Source organism: Mirounga angustirostris, unplaced genomic scaffold, assembly GCF_029215605.1.
Source record: "Mirounga angustirostris isolate CCGP_5_RB_7025 unplaced genomic scaffold, mMirAng1.0.hap1 SCAF_1, whole genome shotgun sequence".
Lineage (NCBI taxonomy): Eukaryota > Metazoa > Chordata > Mammalia > Carnivora > Phocidae > Mirounga > Mirounga angustirostris.
The window spans coordinates 112,247,755-112,268,886 of record NW_026991709.1 but is presented as its reverse complement, the minus strand read 5'-3'; the positions used below and the strand labels follow the sequence as shown (position 1 = coordinate 112,268,886).

Genomic DNA, 21,132 nt, shown 5'->3' with positions numbered 1-21,132 from the left:
CCCTAAGTCTCAGCCCCATTCTTCAGGCCTTACTTCATCCTGCCTCATCCCTACCTCATCTGATGTGACCTGTAACAGGATCTTCCACTGAATAAGCTCCGCGATATTACGAGCCCCGGAGCTACCAACAAGTTACTTTCTTTCATTTCCTGGGGTGAATCTCGGGTGGATGCCTTCAAACTGTTCATCTTAAGGGTCACTAGCGAATCTATGAGACACAACGAATTCAGAAGTGTTTAATTGGAATTTAGGTTTACAGAGTTCCCCCCTCCATTTTCTTTTTTAAGGAAAATTTTCATTTCTAGCAGTTGGTGATTGCTGGGAGTAGTGAGCACGACCTGCTTTACCTGAGGCATGTGGCTGCCCATGTGAATAGGTGGGAAGAAGCTTGTTTTCCTCGGGGACCATAGGAGGAACAGAGCTCCACAGTTGGCTTTTGAGTCTGAGGAGAATCAGAGAACTGTACTTTGGGTACAGTGGGCTGGCTGCAACCAACGGGTTGGCAAGGCTGAGCTCTGCACCTTGGGAGCCCAGAAGAAATTAAGTCAGCTGACCTTTAAACTGGTGCAGCAGCAGCACCAGAGTAAAGAAGCTGGTGGTGGTTTTGAACCGCACTAAGTCTCCGTGTAACTGTCAAAGGAGAATTGTAGGATCAAAGAGGAAATGTATTTGTGAACGTGGTCAATATTGACACTTGCCCTTCATAGAGTGCTCCATTTTACATTTCCTTCAGCAGAGTATGAAGAGTAGTCAATAAGACAGTTTTTTCAAGAGGCCTTTGCTCATTTTCTTAAGCTATCATCTGTAAGCATGAACCAGCAATGGAAAGAGAAATTGAATTTGCAGCAATTTATTACTTCATTTCACTAAACAGAAAGAAGATGATGAGGAAGATGAAAACAGTGGCATTTCAAATTATTTTAATTTACTTTCTTCTGGAAGTATTAGACAAATGGCAATATAGTTCAATTTTTGGTGTGCCAGAGTCTAAATAAGTTCTTGGAACATACGCCAGAAAATGCTCAGACTGAAAATGTTGTATGTGTAAAATCAGTGAAGAAGCCATGATCGTTAGACTGAAAGATGAAATTGCAAATATGAAAATACAGGTAAGCCTGACTCCTTAAGATCTGTAATGATTGCCCCATTGTTAAAGAATGCAGATTAAGGTAAAAAAATTGCTATTTAAAGTCAACTTTTTTGTCCACTTTGTCACTATTTTACATCTCAGATCTAGCAGTTGAACTTGAACACTCTTTCACTTAGTCATAGCACAAAGAGGACGGTGAGGAAGATAAGAGCCAGATTCCATAGAAATTTATGGTCTATGGCAGAGTTTGTGTTTTATTTTAAATGCAGTAGACTCTCATTAAGGGTGAGAATAACAAAGTGAGTTAGGCTTTAAAAAATTCATCTGGCAGCTCTATGGAGTTTTTAGAGAAAAAACAGAAGTAGACTACTTAGTTGATAATTAGGAAACAATTGTGTCCAGCTAAGAGATGATGGTGGCTTGGAATGGGGAGATGATGAAGCTAAGAGAACAAACAGGGTGTGCTGATGGATTTGGGTATGGATGCCGAGAGAGGGGAAGGAATAAAAAATTCCTCCAGCCACTCACCTCCCAGTCACAAACACGCTTTCTCATCATCCCCCCTTTATGCACATTAATCATGTCACTCTCCTGTTTGATGCTGTGAACTTGAAATCAAAGAACGGCAGGTGTGGCTCTTTATAATCTGTCCCCTACCTCCCACTCCTATCACTTCCCAACCCAGCCTGCCTATAATGCCCTTCACTAACTTCTCTAAAAATTAGGAATATTTTCATACAGAACCACAAGGCCATTCTCACACCCAACAAAATTAATAATAAATCAATCTTTGGTGTCTTCTAATAACTTGTAATAACATAATCAAATTTTTACAATTGCCTACAAAAAATGTTTTTTTATACTTTGTTAATAATATAGAATTTTGAAACCCTTGGCAAAGAAAATAACTTTAAGAATCTGAATTTCCAAAAGTCTGACTGTAATACATAAACTTCTAAGTTTATGTCATAACTAATAGGTTCTGGAAGAATGTATGATATTGTGTGTTTACTTGTTTGCTTGCTTTATTCACCCATAAGGAGATAGAGACAAAGTTCAATGGAAGAGGAGAATTTTCAGGAATGACATATTAGAGTTCACAGAGTAAATCTCTTAAGTGGATCTCAGGGAAAAGGCCTGAATGCCATCACCCTAGGCTAAGCACCACAAAGGGAAGGATAATAGCCCAGTAATTTCTGGGGATCCCATTAAAAAAGAAAGCTATGCTTCATTTTCCAGAGTGTAGCCTCAAGCTTCTGCAGATCTTAAGAGTCTTAAGAGATCAGAAATGTGCCAGGGCAATAAAAGAGTAAAAGCTAATAAGGTGGCTCCGTTAAGGAGCTCAAGGGCAGCCTTTCAAAATCTTATCATAATTCCCAGTGAGCCTCCAGCACTGGGAAGGCTCAGTAGTCGTGCCTGCTGAAGGTGAACAGAGACCAAACATAGCCTACAGGGTAAGAGAAAGGGGACTGAATCTGAAACTTGTATTTAATTGACTTTAAATCTTAAAATGCCTGAGCTACCTGGAAGTCACTAAATTAAGTTACCTCCCATTAGGCAAACCGAAGGTATAAGATAAATTAAGTTCAATTAAAAAAATACCAAGCTTTATCTTTGCCAGTGGAGTCAGTGATTGAAATTAATACGTACTACACATCCATATACACATACCTCTCAGTGAATTTACACTTATGTATTTATAGCAGATACCACTAGCTGATTGAATTAAGGGATTTTTATTTTCTTCCTTTTACTTACATGCATGTAAAATGTTCTCTGTATTGAACATGTATTGCTTTTCTGCCACAAGAAAATAATAAAAGATATAAACCAAATTATAGTAAAGAAATTATGAAGTTTTTCAACTTTGTTTTTAATTAATGTTAGACTTATAGAAAAGTTGAAAAATTACTACAAAAAGTTCCCTCATATCTCTTATCCCATTTTAACATACATAATCACAGTATAATGATCAAAATCAAAAAATTAACACTGACACAATACTCTTTCTGAACTTTTTTTTTTTTAAATAAGAAGGCAGAGGAAATGATGGAAGATAAAATCTTTTGTAACTTAGTTATTTACAACAGAATTTTCTCAGACTTAATCAGGACCCCAACAGATTCTGGGGCAGATTTCTGGGTATAACAGCTGGTAGGGCAGAGGAAGTAATATAAAATGAATGCCAAGTAAAAGTCTTAATAATATAATGAATATCAAATGCCTGCCTTTGAATAATAAATGCTTATTGTCATTACTATTATTATAATAGAATTATTATCCAATGAGTCCGCTAGCACTTAACAAGAAATATAGTTGATTGAAGCTTATTTCCTGGTGCTGAGCAGCTGGGTTATTCCTAAATACCAGAATAACTGTTTCCAGAAGCCATTTTCGTAGGTGTGTGTCCTTGATCATACTGAATTGTTTCATCAAGAATCAGGAGACACTCTGATGCCAACTCCCATTCTGAGAAATCTGTGGTGTTCCAGATTACAGAGGACTTTCCCAGGAGATAGTAGTTTCCTCCTCCTTCAGGCCTTGACTCACTAAGTGCTCCTACTCGGCAGAAGACCAGAATTGCTGAAGAATCAGGCCTGCCTGGGATCTGTCCCTTCCTTTGTGTCCTGCACAGGATGCTTCTCCTAACTTCAGGAAAGCACAACTCTGAGCCATGGAATTATTTAGGGTTCTTGTCATGGCCATGGTGAAAGTTCTTATTTTAATGAATACTGCAAGGATTGGTGAATGTTTTTCTGCCTTCTTTATGGCTAAAAAATTAAAAGACCAAAACTTCAACTCTAAATACACTTTGGACATTATCAAAAACACTTTTTAAATGTGGGAAACTTTATTGTATTAGCAAATCGGTTTAAATCATCAGTCATTATCACAATTCACCAAACCATTGCATCCTACAACCATAGGATTATAGTTTGCTAACCCAGAATTAAGGTTTAACTTACCATTTCCAAGTCCTTTAGAAAGTTAAAAAAACTGCAAAATGTCAAACACATTTCTCAAATTTGAAGAAAAAGAGTATTTGAATAGATTTTTAGAGGAATTTAATCGCCTGACCTAATAGAATTAGAAATCCTAAGAGACTCAAGTTCATAAACAGATGAAATTTTAGGGTCAAAATATATTAATATCCTGCTTGAATTGCTAATTTTGTAATATTTACAAATAAAATTTCCATTTCTCAAGTATTTTTAGATAAGGTGTTGGGGTCAAAAAGAAAGACAAATGTACCCCCAGGTGAACATTAAAGCATTGATGACCTAGGTTAGCATACTAAAGTCAACACAGATGGCTGTAAATATTCAGAAAATTGAGCTTCTCAGTAAACATCAATAGTTGTCTACATTATAAATTTGTGAAAAAGATAACTAAAAGGACAAGACACATATTTTTACCCATAAAATTAATATAGATTTTTAAAAAGGATGAGACACAAAGCTAGCCTGGTGTCTAAGATGTGCTTTTTCAAGATACTTCTGCTAAGAAATAAATCACTATATTGTTTAAAATTACTATTTATTTATTTATTTTATTTTTTAAAAGATTTTTATTTATTTATTTGACAGAGAGAGAGATAGCGAGAGCAGGAACACAAGCAGGGGGAGTGGGAGAGGGAGAAGCAGGCTTCCTGCCGAGCAAGGAGCCCGATATGGGACTCGATCCCAGGACCCTGGGATCATGACCTGAGCCGAAGGCAGACGCTTAACGACTGAGCCACCCAGGCGCCCTAAAATTACTATTTATTTAAAAGAAAATTTGAGTTTAGGAAAGAAGTAGCAATAACAGATACATATATTTAAAAAATTTTTTTTGACTGTTGTAAATTGTTTATTTATTTATTTTAAAGATGTTATTTATTTGACAGAGAGAGACACAGCGAGAGAGGGAACACAAGCAGGGGGAGTGGGAGAGGGAGAAGCAGGCTTCCCGCCGAGCAGGGAGCCCAATGTGGGGCTCCATCCCAGGACCCTGAGATCATGACCTGAGCCGAAGGCAGTCGCTTAACGACTGAGCCATCCAGGCGCCCCTGTTTATTTATTAAGTAAGAATTTTACAAACATTACTTCTATTAGCAGTAACAGTGGAGTTGGAGAGTACTGGCGTGTAACTTGTGACCCTTTCCCAGGCCACGCCTCCTGGGGCCTGCAGATTTCAATTCTCAAATCTCCCTGTGCTTGAGGGCTGGTTTGGTGATCTACTGGGTGTCAGGATTTCTTCTGATAGCCTTATGTAATGGATCAATGAAGATAACCTCAAAGAATATGTATGTGGAATCTTCACCAACCCAGTAAGAATTCAGGATTTTCAGAGCTCAACAGTGGTGTCCAGCTCCCTCCTAGGCAACAGATTGAAGGCTTGGGGCAAACTTTAGCTGGTTAACACCATGATGGACAGGCTTGAAATAGGTAGCACACTGAGGAATTGGGCGTTTGCAGTCACGACCGTGCACATGAATCTGATATACGACATAACCTTTCTTGGTCTTGTATCCCAGTCTGTGCACTTTATCAGGCTAGGTTGGGTGGGGTACCCTGGGGAGTGCAGAGAGTTGGCAGTACTGCAAGCAGTGCACTCTGAGAATAAAGCCCATTACATCTGACTGCTTCTTCCTCCATAGCCCCAGGATGTACTTGTAAGCGCCCACCTTCACTGACTTTTGAGCTAAATTGCTGCCACCAGATGGAAAGGAAAGAGCCTTTCTCCCACAAACCCTTTTGGGTTCTTCTTAAAAAATTTTTTCGTACTAAGTATTAAATAGGATAGTTCTCAGTCTTTTCCCAAGAATCCCTTTGTTATTGAAAGATCGCCTAGAACTTTATTCAGGTTTTTAATCAAGAGTTTTTAACTAGCTTTTAACAAACTTGAAATTATATATGTTGAGTAAAAATAATTTTTAAAAGCTTTTTTAAACCTATACATTTTTATTTGAGGAGATATGTTTAGTCTTTTTTTTACACCAAAAATAGGTGGATAAATATTATTATCTTTGCCAGGGGTTCCTGGCAAAAGCTGGGAATTACAGAGGTTTATGTGCTAGACACTTGTATATACATGTGCAAAAATGAATACTACATGATTATTAAGAATAAAAGAGCGGGGGGTGGGGGGCTGGCGCCTGGTGGCTCAGTCAGTTAAGCATCTGCCTTTGGTCATGATCCTGCGGTCCTGGGATCCAGCCCCACTTTGGGCTCCCTGATCAATGGGGAGCCTGCTTCTCCCTCTCCCTCTGCTGCTCCCCCTGCTCGTGCTCTCTCACTCTCTCTCTACCTCAAATAAATAAATAAAATATTAAAAATAAAAAAGAATAAAAGGGTCACCTGGATGACTCAGTCGGTTAAGCATCCAACTTGATCTCAGCTCAGGTCTTGATCTCAGGGTTGTGAGTTCAAGCCCTGCATTGGATTCCACAGTGGGCGTGGGCCTACTTAAAAAAGAAAAAAGAATAAGAGATAACTAATATATGGTCTCTAAATGCACAAAAGAAAATACTGCATGTCTTGCATGGTTTTTAAAGCAGCAAGGTAAACAAGATATACTAAACTGCAAGGGAAATTAACAAAGCAGAGTAATGGAGATAAAAATACTGTGCTCTGGGAACTAGGAAAGGGTGTTCAGAGGCTTCATGAACTAGGAAGCCCCTAAGCTGGAAGAAAATGAAAATTTCATTTTTTAAAAAAGATTTATTTAACAAGAGAGAGCACACGCACAAGAGCAGGGGGGGAGGGGGAGAGGGACAGAGAATCCTCAAGCTGGCTCCCCACTGAGTGCACAGCCCAACACAGGGCTCGATCCCAGGACCCTAGGATCATGACCTGAGCCAGACACTTAACCAACTGAGCCACCCAGGCACCCTGGGGAATGACAATTTTAATGGGTGTGTTGCAAAGGAGCCTTTAAAGCTAGAGAAAACAACAACAACAACAAAATACCAAGTCAGAGAAGCCACCCATTTAAACTATGATGAAGTGCTTATTGTGGGTAAAAGAATGTCTAAGAGACTGTATAAAACAGAGAAATGAATATCTCATCCAACTAAATCCCCAAAGAATGCTGTTCTGTATTTCTCAATATCAATTTAATATAGAATTTAGTGTGGACTACAAAAATAAGAGAGTAAATATTTTCCTAAACACTAAGACTTCACATGTTTTTATTGATGTTAATTAGCCAAGGGATTGTCCTGTTGTCTCCCACCCACCCAGAGAATTCCTTGCAATCAGTGCCACACTCAGCAAGAATCTTCCTTAATGGATATTATCTCTGTCCAAAACAAACTATAGATCTTTCTCAACTTACGGGGTTATATCCTGATAAACCCATCCTATGCTGAAAATATCTTAAGTTGAAAATGCATTTAATACACTTAACCTACAGAACATCATCACTTAGCCTAGCCTACCTTAAACATGCTCAGAAGATTTGTTGGTCCACAGTGGGGCTGCCTCATCTAAAACAAAGCCCATTTTATACTAAAGTGTGGATCATCTCATATAATATATAGAATACTGTACTGAAAGTGAGAAACAGAACAGCTGTAAATCATTATCAGTTGATTACCCTTGTGACCTCGTGGCTGATTGGGAACTGTGGCTCGCTGCCACTCACTGCTGTTGCCCAGTATCATGAAGAGAGTATCATACTGTGTATCACTAGCCCAGAAAAAGATCCAAATTCAAAATTTAGAGTGAAGTTTCTTTTTTTTTTTTTTTTAAGATTTTATTTATTTATTTGAGACGGAGAGAATGAGAGACAGAGAGCATGAGAGGGAGGAGGGCCAGAGGGAGAAGCAGACTCCCCGCCGAGCAGGGAGCCCGATGCGGGACTCGATCCCGGGACTCCAGGATCATGACCTGAGCCGAAGGCAGTCGCTTAACCAACTGAGCCACCCAGGCGCCCTAGAGTGCAGTTTCTACTGAATGTATACTGCTTTTGCACCACAGTAAAGAGAAATAATCATTATGTCAAACTATTGTAAGTCAGGGATTGTCTATAAAACTGTAACAGTACAAAACAAAACAAACACAAATCCAAAACAAAACTAAGAGATCATCACCGGTCTCTTTAACCCCTCATAATTGACCTGTGCCCCAGAAGATTTCCTCCCTAACCCCCTCCACATAAACAACACACAAACACTAAAAGTCCACATCAACCTAAAAATCTTACCGTACTACTACTGTAAAACCAGATGCTGTTCTCCTCCTGCTTCTACACATTTACAAACTATTCTCATTCAGAGAGCTAGGGAATCATTATAAATATTATCGCTTTGGATTTCTATCCCTGAGGTAGTTCAAAGTCCCAAAACGAACACAATAAAATTACATGTTTTCCTTCATTACTAAGGATTAATTATCCCAAAGGCCTACAATCTAAATGCTCATTTCCTGATTCCAAGACAAGTGTAATGCTCTTCCTCACATCATACAATTTAAGCTAACAACTGAAAATATACACGAAGACATTAAAAGTCACACAAAAATCAATAGTGAAAAAAACCAAAACGCAAAAAAAAAAAAAAAAACCAAAAAAAACCATACGTAGCATCACACTAACAGGTTAAACTTAGCTAAAGACACAAAAATTTACTTTAGTAAAACGACGGGCATCTTAGGAAGTATTTGAGACATTAACAGTTTATTAAAATAGGGTAAAAATTTCAGGTGGGAGCAGAAAACTAAAATCACGTTATGTTCTACCAGAAGCCTTGGCCCTGACCGTACTCCTTGCCGGGCCCCTGCCTTACAGTCAGTCCTTCCCGTTTCATCTCCAACTTCGGTCGCTCTGGGAAACCTTCCTCACCCACTCGTTTCTGCTCAACACAGCAATTAAAAATACACGCCCTTTTACTCATGCTATTTTGTCAGTTTGCCGGTTAGCCCTTCCCAGACTGTGAGCTCTGGAATGAAAAAACCTTATCCTGTAGTAAGGTCAGCTAGAACCTCGATCAAAAGAAGCAGCGGGACGAACAGCCGCCGCGCCCGCGCGCCTTCAAGCTGCACCCCTAGGGAACACCCACCACGTGCCTATTTCGCGCGAGAGCAAGCACCAAGGTCCAGAGCGCAATGCGCAGGCGGAATTGGGCGTGCGTGTTTGGAGACCAAAAACTACTAATCCCAGAATCCTCTGGGAATGCATCCTCCTTATCCAGGTTCCCAGAAAGCCCCGCAGGGTTTCAGTCGGTGTTCGGAAGCTTTTCTTTCATCACAATACAAAGGGCGGGATTAACCGGTATGTTTCTTCTGGCGCGGGAGCCGCCGAGGCAATACCTAGCTTTCCCGGGATGGGGATGGCGTCAGCGAACCCTTTTAGGCTTGTTACATTTTGTTAGACCATGGTGTCAGTAGAAGTTCCAAAAAATCGAGATTCTGGAAGGAGTGCAAGAGAGCGGGGGGACAGCTGCGCCCGACCCCGCTTTGTGCCAAGCAAGGGCAGATGGCTTAGGTCTTCTCCAACTCACACTGGCCGGGATGGTATCTTGGTCCCCAGAAACCCCGTGTCCTAGGAGTCACACTGTGGTGGCCACCAGGCGTCAGCTGCAGAAGTCTTGGTAGGGGCAGTGGAGCCGCTGGCTGGTCTCCGTCTCCGTCTCCGTCTCAGTCTCCAGGGAAACTACCTAAACGGACCCAGACCTCCCTTCTCCCCTGTTCCTCATCTTCAGTTTCACTCCATTTCTGCTTCAGAGACTCAACTCTGCCAGTTTACGTGCAAGGATCCACCCCACGCTTTCTCCCAACCCCCAGTCCCTAAATCGTCAGCCTCTACCCTCCAACACTGATATCCTACTTTTCTTTCAGACCCTACAGTCCCATACTTTTTGCTAGTATTGTAGCATCATTTATTGTTAGCTCACATTGAGCGTGTACATCTCTAGTGCCCTCTTAGGCTGAGGCTCTAGGTTAGCCAGGGGCTTTCAGAAGCGTGCCCGGTGAGAACAGTTCTGTCCTTGATCTTCAATTTCCCCACTTGATATGAAGCCCCTTGGATTCAGGACAGAGAGAAGAGATGTATCAAGATGAATCATCTCCTCCTAATGATGGCAAACTTTACATTATGCCCTATTCTCATTTGTAAAATGGAGGTAGTTACCCTTAAGCAGAAGGCTCAGTCAGTTGCCAGAAGTGCAACTTTTGCCCTCTACCCCAAAGGAGAAACAAAATCCTAGGCCATAGAAGAAAGAGATCATTACTCTTCCGGTGGTGCTCACACTGGGAAGTTGTGAAGATGAGGCCACTCTGGGGAGGATACCTTTGAGAGGAAGGGGAAGCTGGAGGACCAATTACATTTCAATTTCACAGCTATCAATGATTCTTGTGTGCTCTTGGTTACCTTACTCCCTAGACCCAAATTTCCCTTTCTAGATATATGTGTATGTGGTAGAGGGGCACAGAGGTGGGGGATAGTCTTCATTGACACCGTTTCCCTGTATTTAAAGCATTTTTATCCCAAGTAGATTAATTTAGGTTCCAATCACACCACCAGAGGGCACTATTGACTGTCTGAAGAGCATTTTCGTTTACAACTTCAAAAGCCCTGTTAACTGTTGTCAAAGTTTTTACACACGTTACTTAGAAAAATGAAACAAGGTCCCAGATAAAGGCATTGATTTATTTAGCACCCCAAAGTCAGAAGGAAAACCAGCCTGTTAAGCCAGAGGTTGCCAACTTTGTTTCAAACTGGAATCTTTAAAAGATACTGATTCCTGGGGTGCCTGGGTGGCTCAGTCTGTTAAGCATCTGCCTTTGGCTCAGGTCATGATCCCAGAGTCCAAGTTGGGCTCCTTGCTCAACAGGGAGCCTGCTTCTCCCTCTCCTCCCCACTTGTGCTCTCTCTCACTATCTCTGTCTCTCTCTCTCTCTCAAATAAATAAGTAAATAAAATCTTAAAAAAAAAAAGTAAAAAATACTGATTCCTGGTCCCTGTCTCCAAACATTCTAATTTCACTGATAAGGGGCCCAATATGGGCATCAGTACTTTTAAAAGCTCCCCAGTGATTCTAATGTGCAGTAAAATTTGGGAACTGTGGCCTTGAGTTCTCTGCTCAGTTTTAAGAAAGGAGTGTGAGCCTGATCTAAACTTTATATGTTATCAACTTCAGGGAGAAAAGCAGGAGTCCTCAGGGAAGCAATTCCAGGAATGCACTTGATGCAGCTCCAACTGGAAACAATGCTAGCCTCTCTGTGCTATTTAGTATTCCCAGGAACAAGAGCCTTACTGGAGTGACCCAGGAAATTAAGTTGAAAATTGATAATAATAGCAGCTTTCACTTACTAAGCTTTTATAATGTACCAAGCATGTTTTATCCTTAACAGGTTTTAGCTCATTTAATCTTGAGAATAAAAAGCTGGAAGCTATCATTATTTCCATTTTATACATGGGGAAACTGAGTCACAGAATGGTTAAATAATTTGCCCAGGATCACACAATACAGCTAGTAAATTGCAAAAGCCAGGGTTCAAAACCAGATAGTCTGTCTGCAAGAGTACAAACTCTTAATCACCATGCTATTCTACTTCCTAATCCACAAATAGTGAATTTTTTCCTTTTCTCCCCACTTGGTCTATATTCCCTCCATTAGTGTTCACATCCATTTTCACCCCTCCTTCATTCTCTACTCTCATCTCCAAGGCCTACATTTCTGACCATTGTTCATTTTCAAATTACTCAAGTTTCTAGCCCCACATAACACTGTGTACTCTGGGGAGATACTAGGATATAAAATTTTCTCACTATGTGGCAGGCCCTTCAATAAAAACTTTATATGTATTATCTCATATGAGGCTTATAATAACAGTGTTGCAGTTGAAGAAATCAGCTTGGTGAGGTAAAATAACTTGTTCAGCTCTTTGGCTTGGTTTCAGGATGTTTGCCCTGACTTTACTCAGGGCATTTCCATCTGTCTTCCCAGGGTCCCATTAAGTATTGATCAAAAAGAGGAAAAAAGGGAGGAAAGGAAGAAAGAAAGGAAAGAAGGAAGGAGGGAAAGAGGGAAAAAAAGGGGGAAGAGATTTCTCTATTAGAGATATTATTAATATTATAGAACAGGTCCAAATTCCATTAGTCTGAACTTGAGTGAAGAGGTGGTTTTCCTAACGTCATTCCACCAGGATAGAATTCTGAAGCACCATTATGTGGGATTTCCCTTTGGCTTGGGCTGGTATCTTTTTCTGGGTATGTATCTTGTGTTCCTAGCTAAGGAGCAAGCTCTATGTTTCACACTCCCTCACTTCACTCAGCACATTGGCTCGTATGTAGTAGAAGCAAAGAATCAACAGGTGCTTTTAGATATGGATGACGCCTCATCTTGCCCACTCCCCTCAGTCTGCACATGTGGAAACTCAGGTCTAGGGAGATTGAGTGTTGGCACCAAGACCACAGTTAGTTGTAAAGTTGGGATTAGCATTGACTATCAGCTGAATGCTCTTGGCACTCTTCCAAACTCAATAAATATTTGATTTTTAAATTGATGTATTTTAATTTCAAAATGACGTGTATTGTGATTGGTACATTATATATGTAGAGACGTGGAACTATTTCATGAGGTAGTTACCACTGTAAATAATTTTTTGGTTGTAATAAGATTTCAGATTCATGCAGCCATGAATGAATAAAATAGTTTACTGAAAAAAATAGTTTACTGAATGGTTCTCAAAGTTTGGTTCAGTAGCATTAACATTGCCTAGGAATTTGTTAGAAATGCGGTTTCTCTGGCTCTATTATAGACTTACTGAATTGGAAAGTGGAGGTGAAGCACAGCAAAAAGTGTTTTCACAAGCCCTCCAGGAATATCTGACGCATAGTCAGGTTTGTGAACCGCTCGTGTAGTGTGAAGTGTCTGTTTGGTTTAAGAAATATATAACCATAAGGGATTCTTTTTTTTTTTTAGATTTTATTTATTCATTTGAGACACAGAGATAGAGAGAGAGCATGAGCAGGGGGAGAGGGAGAAGCAGGCTCCCCGCTGAGCTAGGAGCCCAATGTGGGGCTCGATGTGGGGCTCGATGTGGGGCTCGATGTGGGGCTTGATGTGGGGCTTGATCCCAGGACCCTGGGATCATGACCTGAGCCGAAGGCAGACGCTTAACCATCTGAGCCACCCAGGCGCCCCAAGCATAAGGGATTCTTAATCTTAGGAAAGAAACTGAGGGTTGCTGGAGGGGAGGGGGTTGGGAGATGGGGTGGCTGGGTGATGGACATTGGGGAGGGTATGTGTTGTGGTGAGCACTGGGTATTGTGTAAGACTGATGAATCACAGACCTATAACCCTGAAACAAATAATACATTTATGTTAATTAATTGAATTTAAATAAAAAAAGAAATATATAACCAATGAAAAGTCTCTAAAGATTTTGTATAATGGGTTTTTTTTTTTAATCAGATATCCTGTTTATATATTACCTTGATTAGGACTTGTCTGGCCCAGATATAAGAAAATGGTCACTGAAAGTATTTTGTCAACAACCCAGTTTTTACCATAAAATTATTCTCTAGAATAAATTGTTCTGAAAAGATACAGGATTAGACTCTCGTGACAAAAGCAGTGCAAAGCCAGTAATTGCAAGTTTATGTGTTTAACAGGTACATCTTCCTAAAAAATTAATAAAGGTAGTTCATAGAAAATTCTGTTCATAGTTCATAGAAAAATAATGTTAACTCATGAAATAGGTATATATATACTAGGTATAGTTAATTTATATATGTTTGCTTGTGTGGAGAAAAAGGGAATATGTACTTAGAATGTTTAAATCTGAGAGCTCTGTGATTATTTAGGAAACAGTTTTCATACAATTTCAGCAATAACCGGGGCGCCTGGGTGGCTCAGTCGTTGGGCGTCTGCCTTCGGCTCAGGTCATGATTCCAGGTCCTGGGATCGAGCCCTGCATCAGGCTCCCTGCTCCGCGGGAAGTCTGCTTCTCCCTCTCCCACTCCCCCTGCTTGTGTTCCCTCTCTCGCTGTGTCTCTCTCTCTGTCAAATAAATAAAATAAAATCTTTAAAAAAAAAAACAAAAAACAATTTCAGCAATAACCTAGATCAGTAGAGGATGCTACCAATTCTTCCAAGCTAGGAGTCATTTTATATAAGGAAATTCCAGAAGGGGACACTTTTGAATAAGATAGAAACTGAGTGAGCTAGGCATAACCCAGCCTGGAAGTCACCAGAAATGTAAATTGTCCCTTTGAGCAAAGGAGGCATCTATTCCATTAGCCCTGCTTTATTGAGTGAAAAGGTAGGGAAGGAAAGATGTGTTTGTGTGTGCATGTGTGCACATGTGTATGGCATTGGGTATAAGGAGAAATTTACTTTCTTTAAGTCCTCTGTAGCCCAGAGGACTATTCTGAGAAATTTGTGAGAAACTATAACCTTTGGCATTTACCCATTTTGTTATTTACTGTTATTGCCTGTTTGCTTTGTTTTCCTAGCATTAGTTTGGAGCAAATATATTCCAAATTCAGAGTACCTGAAGATCGATTTTTGGAGTAGTCCTGTGGGAGAAGGAATCCCCAGGCCTAGAGTGGGTAGGGATGGGAGCTCCCGAAGGGAAGGGTAGGACAACACTGGTCTGGCTGGGCCTCAGGGAAGGCATTGGCATGAACAAACCAAAGGGCCCATGCGGATGTCCTCTTGTGGCCGTGCATGACATTAGGAAAATGGGCGTAAAGGTTGGCTTTGGTGGCAACTTGGACATACAAGCAGTTGCTCCTTGGCATTCTAAACTAAGTATCATTCACCCTTTCTTTAAAGCCCACGACTAGTTCTGGATACCAGCATACTTTGGGTTGCTGTAGAAATCCACATGTTCTGCTTTAATAACTTTTAGTATTTTACACTTCTAGAATGGCTTGCCCACCCTGCCTTTTGCCCTAATGAATTGGGCTCTTTAAGTAAAAACCCACAAAAAGACATGAGGTGATATATCAGTAAGAAATTCTGAGCTGGGATACTTTGTCTCTTTAGATAAGTTTTCCTGAGTGAAGATTCTACTGCACATTCATGTTTTTAAAACATGAACAGTATTTTTTGACTTCTATATTTTTAAATTGAAGGAATAAAACAACTATTAAAATAAAATGTCCCATTTAAGCAAAACAATGTGAAAGACCCTACACGTTTTTTCAGTGAGGAATTGGAACTTAGAAGAGATGAGATCTTAGAGGAGATCTCATCCTCTGCTCTCTCTCTCTCTTCTAAAACAAACAAACAAACAAAATATGTCTTCTAGAGTTACATTTGTGATTATTACTCTTGCTTTCAAAAGCAAACCCATAAAGAAGAAAAGTGAGTCTACATGGTCTGGAGGGTACGTTACACAGAATGTCAGGGAAGTAATATTAGAGAGGACCTAAAAAGAAGCAAGATGGTAAGTTATGGGAAGATCTGGGAACCAATTCCAGGCACAGGGAACAGCAAGTGCTAAAATCCTAAGAGAATGAGCAGGGGATTTTTAGAGAACACAGAAGGCTTCTGTGTCTATGGCACAATGAAAGAGAGTGGTAGGAAATGAAGTTGGAGAGAGATAATGAGGTTGACCAGATAATATAGGGCCTTGCAGGCCAAACCAGGAAATTTTAGTTTTGATCTGAATATCATGGAAAGCCATTGGAATGTTTTGAGTATGAAAGTGACACTGTCTGCTTCTCTTTCTCTCCCTTACTAAAAAGCATTTAGGGGCACCTGGGTGGCTCAGTTGGTTAAGCGACTGCCTTCGGCTCAGGTCATGATCCTGGAGTCCCGGGATCGAGTCCCGCATCAGGCTCCCTGCTCAGCGGGGAGTCTGCTTCTCCCTCTGACCCTCCTCCCTCTCCTGCTCTCTGTCTCTCATTCTCTCTCTCTCAAATAAATAAATAAAATCTTTAAAAAAAAAAGCATTTAGAATTTTTAAATATTTTCCTGAACATAGCAAATATCTTAGAACACATTATTTACCATTGAACTCCAGTCCACATCACTCTTATTTTAGATTCTTTTTTTTGATTACATATTTTATTTTATTTTTTTCTTAGCTTATTTTACTTAAATTCAATTAGTTAACAATAGTGTATCATTAGTTTCAGATTTAGAGTTCAGTTATTCTCTTATTTTAAATTCTTAAATACATATGAAGTAACTTCTGTATAATTGAGGTTCATACAATGAGCTTTACTTTGCAATTAGCTAATTAGCAATATGATTTGGGCTAAGTAGTCTTATAGTCTTTAAAAAAAATTCCACATATTTAAAGTACACAGTCTGATAAGCTATGACATATGTATTCACCCATAAACCCATTACAAAAATCAAGATAATGGGCATCTGGGTGGCTCAGTTGGTTAAGCGACTGCCTTCGGCTCAGGTCATGATCCTGGAGCCCCAGGATCGAGTCCCTCATCGGGCTCCCTGCTCAGCAGGGAGTCTGCTTCTCCCTCTGACCCACCCCCCCAGTGCGCTCTCTCTCTCAAATAAATAAATAAAATCTTTAAAAAAATCAAGATAATGAACATATCCATCATTCCCAAAGTTTACTCGTGCTTTTTTTTAATCTGTCATATCTCTGCCCCTCACTCAGACCCAGGCAAACACTATTATCTGTTACTATAGTTTGTATTTTCTAGAATTTTATATAAATAGAATCATTTATATAACTAGTACATTCTATTTTTGTCTGGCTTCTTTGATTCAGCATAATTATTTTGAGATCGTTCCATGTCGTTTTATGTATCAATATTTCATTCCTTTTTATTGCTGAGTAGTATTTCATTGTATGGATAAAACAAAATTTGTTTATCCATTTATCTGTTGATGGATATTTGGGTTGTTTTCGGTTTTTGATGGGTACACAAAAAGCTGCCATGAGAATGTATGTACAAGTCCTTTTAAGGATACATGCCTCGGTTCTCTTGGGTAAACACCTAGGTGTAGAATGGTTGGAACATATGGTTGGTGTATGTCTAACTTTCTAAGAGACTGCCAAACTGTTTCAAAAGTTCAGCCACATCAGTTGCTCCATATCCTAACACTTGTTATGATCAGTCTTTTAAATTTTTATTAATACAATAAATGTATAATGATCTCTAATGGTAGTTTTGACTTGCATTTCCCTAAGGACTTACGCTGCTGAGCACCTATTGGAATCTTAATGCCCAATGTGATGGTGTTAAAAGGTAGGGCCTTTGGGAGGTGATTAGGTCACCCTCATGAATGGGATTAGTGCTCTTATATAAGAGATCCCACAGAGTTCCCTAGCCCCTTCCAGCAAGTGAGAACACAGTAAGAAATCAGCGGTCTTCAACCTCTAAGAGGACCCTAACCCTACTATATGCTGGCACCTTGATCTCAGAATTCCCCAATTCCAGAACTGTGAGAAAAAAACATTCTGTTGTTTATAAGCTGCCTAGTCTGTGGTATTTTGTTATAACAGCCCAAATGGATTATGACAGTGGCTATCCACAAGCCAAAGAAAGAGGCCTTAGGAAAAACCAGAACTGCAGACACACTTCTGACCTCCAGAACTGTGAAAAAAAAAAAATCTGTTTAAGCAATCCATTCTGCGCTATTTTATTATGGCTACCCTAGCAGACTAACACAGCCTCCCATAAGGAAATTAGGGTGTGCCTACGGCTGGCCCTGCATTTGTAACAGGAATATAAGCAGGCAACTCCTCTTTATGGCTACTGACATACATGGAAACCAGGGACATCCTCCTCCTTCCCTTGGTTAGCATGTCTATTACCTAAGAATCTTTTTTTTTTTTTTTAAAGATTTTATTTATTTATTCGTGAGAGACAGAGCGAGAGAGAAAGGCAGAGGGAGAAGCAGGCTCCCAAGGAGCAGGGAGCCTGATGTGGGACTCGATCCCAGGACCCTGAGATCATGACCTGAGCCGAAGGCAGACGTTTAACCATCTGAGCCACCCAGGTGCCCTATTACCTAAGAATCTTAAAGGAGGGCCGCCTGGGTGTCTCTGTCGTTAAGCGTCTGCCTTCGGCTCAGGTCATGATCCCAGGGTCCTGAGGTTGAGCCCTGCATCGGGCTCCCTGCTCTGCAGGAAGCCTGCTTCTCCCTCTCCCACTCCCCCTTCTTATGTTCTCTCTCTCTTGCTGTCTCTCTGTCGAATAAATAAATAAAATCTTAAAAAAAAAAAAAAAGAATCTTAAAGGAGCCAGGCTTATTTAAGGGAGAGGTGGCCTATCTCTACAAGGGACTGGGGTTCCAGGCTGTGAACAAATATCACTGGTTTCTCCAAAATAGACATTTTCAATGTAGGGTGAAATTACAATAAAATTGTAAGTTTAGTCTTGAAATTTTAATTTAGTACTGGAATTTTAATTTTCAGTCTTGAGGGAGGAAATAAAAAAAGGACACATATGGCATATATTTGTGGAGAAAGGGGTGTTCATGAGTGTTGTATCTGAATGAGTTAGTTGTAAGCAGTTGTTAGGCTCTTTGTTTTTTATATGAGTTTTCAACCCTATTGCTGACATCTTTGTCCAGTTCTTGGCCTCACTTAGTTTGGTGAATAGTTGTATCCCAAAAGTCCCTATTGGTTGGGTTAGGTGAAGGACAGTAGAATACTACTTAAGGGGTACTTTATTCATCTAGATGGCAAAGGAAATGGAGGTAGGTTTAACTTCAAACCAATTTCACCTAATTTGTAAATTCTTCTAAGAAATGATTCATGAGGGTGAGAACTAGAAACCGACCAAAGGAAAATTTGCTCTTTCCGGGCGCCTGAGTGGTTCAGACCGTTAAGCCTCTGCCTTCGGCTGAGGTCATGATCCCAGAGTCCTGGGCTCAAGCTCCACGTAGGGCTCCCTGCTCAGGGGGAAGCCTGCTTCTCCCTCTTCCTCTGCTGCTGCTCCCGTTGCTTGTGCTCTCTCTGTCAAATAAATAAAATCTTAAAAAAAATTTGTTCTTTCTTTTTAGTTTTGTCCCTACACAAGTAAGGGGACACCGAAAGTAAGAGAACATGCCACAAGTCATACTTACATATGTTATTTTCTGGATAATTGTAAAGAGTAGCTCTAATGCTCATGTGGGTTTTTTTTTGTTTTGTTTTGTTTTTAAATTGGGATTGTAACCATGAGCTCCACCTTGAGACATCAGGAATAGATACAGGATACAGATTAGTCTTAGGAGCACTGGACTGAGAGCTAGTGGATTTCACCCCTAGTCATTCCATCCTCTGGGGCTCAAACTAATTTTTTGTCAAATACCTGGAGTTCACTAGGTTATGTCCACGGTTCTTCAGCATTATATATATATATATATATATATATATATATAATATTATAATATTATATTATATATATATATTATATAATATATATATAATATATATATTATATAATATATATATAATATATATATTATATATATATTATATATAATATATATATATATATAAATAAAATTTCCTTCCTTCCTTCCCTCCTTCCTTTTTGCTAAGCATATTCTAAGTGTTGTTATTTCCAATGAAATCATTCTAGAATTTCCAATATTTTGGAACAACTCTTCAGTGTGTTCAGCCCGGTGTGGAGCCGTGTGCACTGCACTTCAGCTTTCGCAGCCCTATCCTCCTGAAGCTCAGAGCTATCGGGAAGACTAAGTGATGCCCCTGAAGTAAGTACAAAATGGTACAAGACAGCAGATAATCAAATGTTGAGACGTATTCAAGGGCCTAAACATCTCGTCTAGCCCAAAGCAGTAACGTGAAATGACGGGGGAAAAAAGGACACAGCGGTCTTTGCGCCGGTCAACCGCGGAGCGCGGAGGTGTGGCCAGCCCGGGTCGGCCGGGTCCAAGGCCCCAGACGAGAGGCCCGCGGGGCGCAGGCGCACGGGGCGGAGGCGAGGGCTCCCGGACCCCAGCCTCGCCCCGTAACAGCCTCTTTAAGAAGGGGAGCCGCGGGCGGCCCCGGTGACGCTCACGTGACTCGGCTCTGTGCAACTGCTGGCGGAAGTGGTCCAGCCTCTGCGACCCGAGCGGGGTCTCTGGGCGCCCCGCGGGGCGTGCAGGCCTGAGCGGGCGCCGCCGGGCTGCCCCGGAGCTGGTGGTCAGGATGGTGCAGCTATACAACCTGCACCCGTTCGGGTCGCAGCAGGTGGTGCCCTGCAAGTTGGAGCCCGAGCGGTTCTGCGGCGGAGGACGCGACGCGCTCTTCGTGGCGGCAGGCTGCAAGGTGGAGGCGTTCGCCGTGACCGGACAGGAGCTGTGCCAGCCGAGGTGCGCCTTCTCCACGCTAGGCAGGGTGCTGTGCCTGGCCTACAGCGAGGCGGGTGAGTAGCAGCGAGGCCAGGGGGAGCCTGGATCCCGGCGTGGGGCCTCCTTCCTAGAGGACTGAGCGTCCCCGGCGGCACTCTGCGTGGGGAAGAGACTTCCCAGAATTTGCTGGATGGCCTCGCGGGGTCTGGCTGCTGATTACTGACGGAGAGCAGAGCTGTGCGGTTGTCGTGGCAACCGCAGGTGCGCGCTTGCTTCAAGGGGGCGGGGGACGCCGTCTGCTCTTGCTTACCTCGTTCGCTCACCAGAAAGGCCTGTGGGTGGGTGGCTGGGTTCCACTCAGCCCAGACACTTAAAAAAAAAAAATACAACCGCAAAAAACCCAAACTCAAAAGCATAGAAAATCTCAAACACATGCAAAAGCAGGGAGAATAGTATCCTGAACCCCAGGTACTGCCAGCTTCAACAATCACGCCAACTCATGGCCAGTCCTTTTACATCTATACATTTACCCACTTGCCGGTTTTTGAAAGCTCACATTATATGCTGGTTTTTAAATCTATGCAAGTGGAACTCAAGTCAGAAACTCCTCCTTCCCACCCAAAACAGCACAGCAGCATCCACTGCCCTTTTTCCAAGAAATGTGAAGCAGTACAAGGAGGTACTACTATGTGGGTGTATCTCTATTTTAGAAAAACCCAACATTTAAAAATAGATGGTACTTAAGATTACAGGAGGATTTTCCATAGGCTTCTTTTAACTGCTTAATAATGCACTTAAAGTTTGATTCCTGCTTCTCAAGAGGGGTATAAAGGTATAAATT

At 41.1% G+C, this 21,132-nt stretch overlaps 1 protein-coding gene and 1 pseudogene across 9 annotated transcripts in view; one reads left to right on the top strand and one right to left on the bottom strand.

The window, feature by feature from the left end:
- Nucleotides 1-5,180: 5,180 nt before the first annotated feature.
- On the bottom strand, nt 5,181-17,787 carry LOC123862918 (large ribosomal subunit protein eL15-like; annotated as a pseudogene).
- A 2,017-nt stretch (nt 17,788-19,804) lies between these two features.
- Nucleotides 19,805-21,132, top strand: part of HPS3 (HPS3 biogenesis of lysosomal organelles complex 2 subunit 1) — a 39,380-nt gene continuing 38,052 nt past the window's right edge. For 3 of the 9 annotated variants that reach the window (XM_064586616.1, XM_064586610.1, XM_064586621.1), the window contains exon 1: nt 19,807-20,365. In XM_064586616.1, coding sequence (XP_064442686.1) covers nt 20,149-20,365 — 217 coding nt within the window. In that variant the 5' untranslated portion in view covers nt 19,807-20,148. Of the gene's footprint in view, nt 20,366-21,132 lie in introns of all 9 variants that reach the window. The other 6 variants (XR_010410164.1, XM_064586601.1, XM_064586608.1 and 3 more) reach the window with 4 other exon arrangements.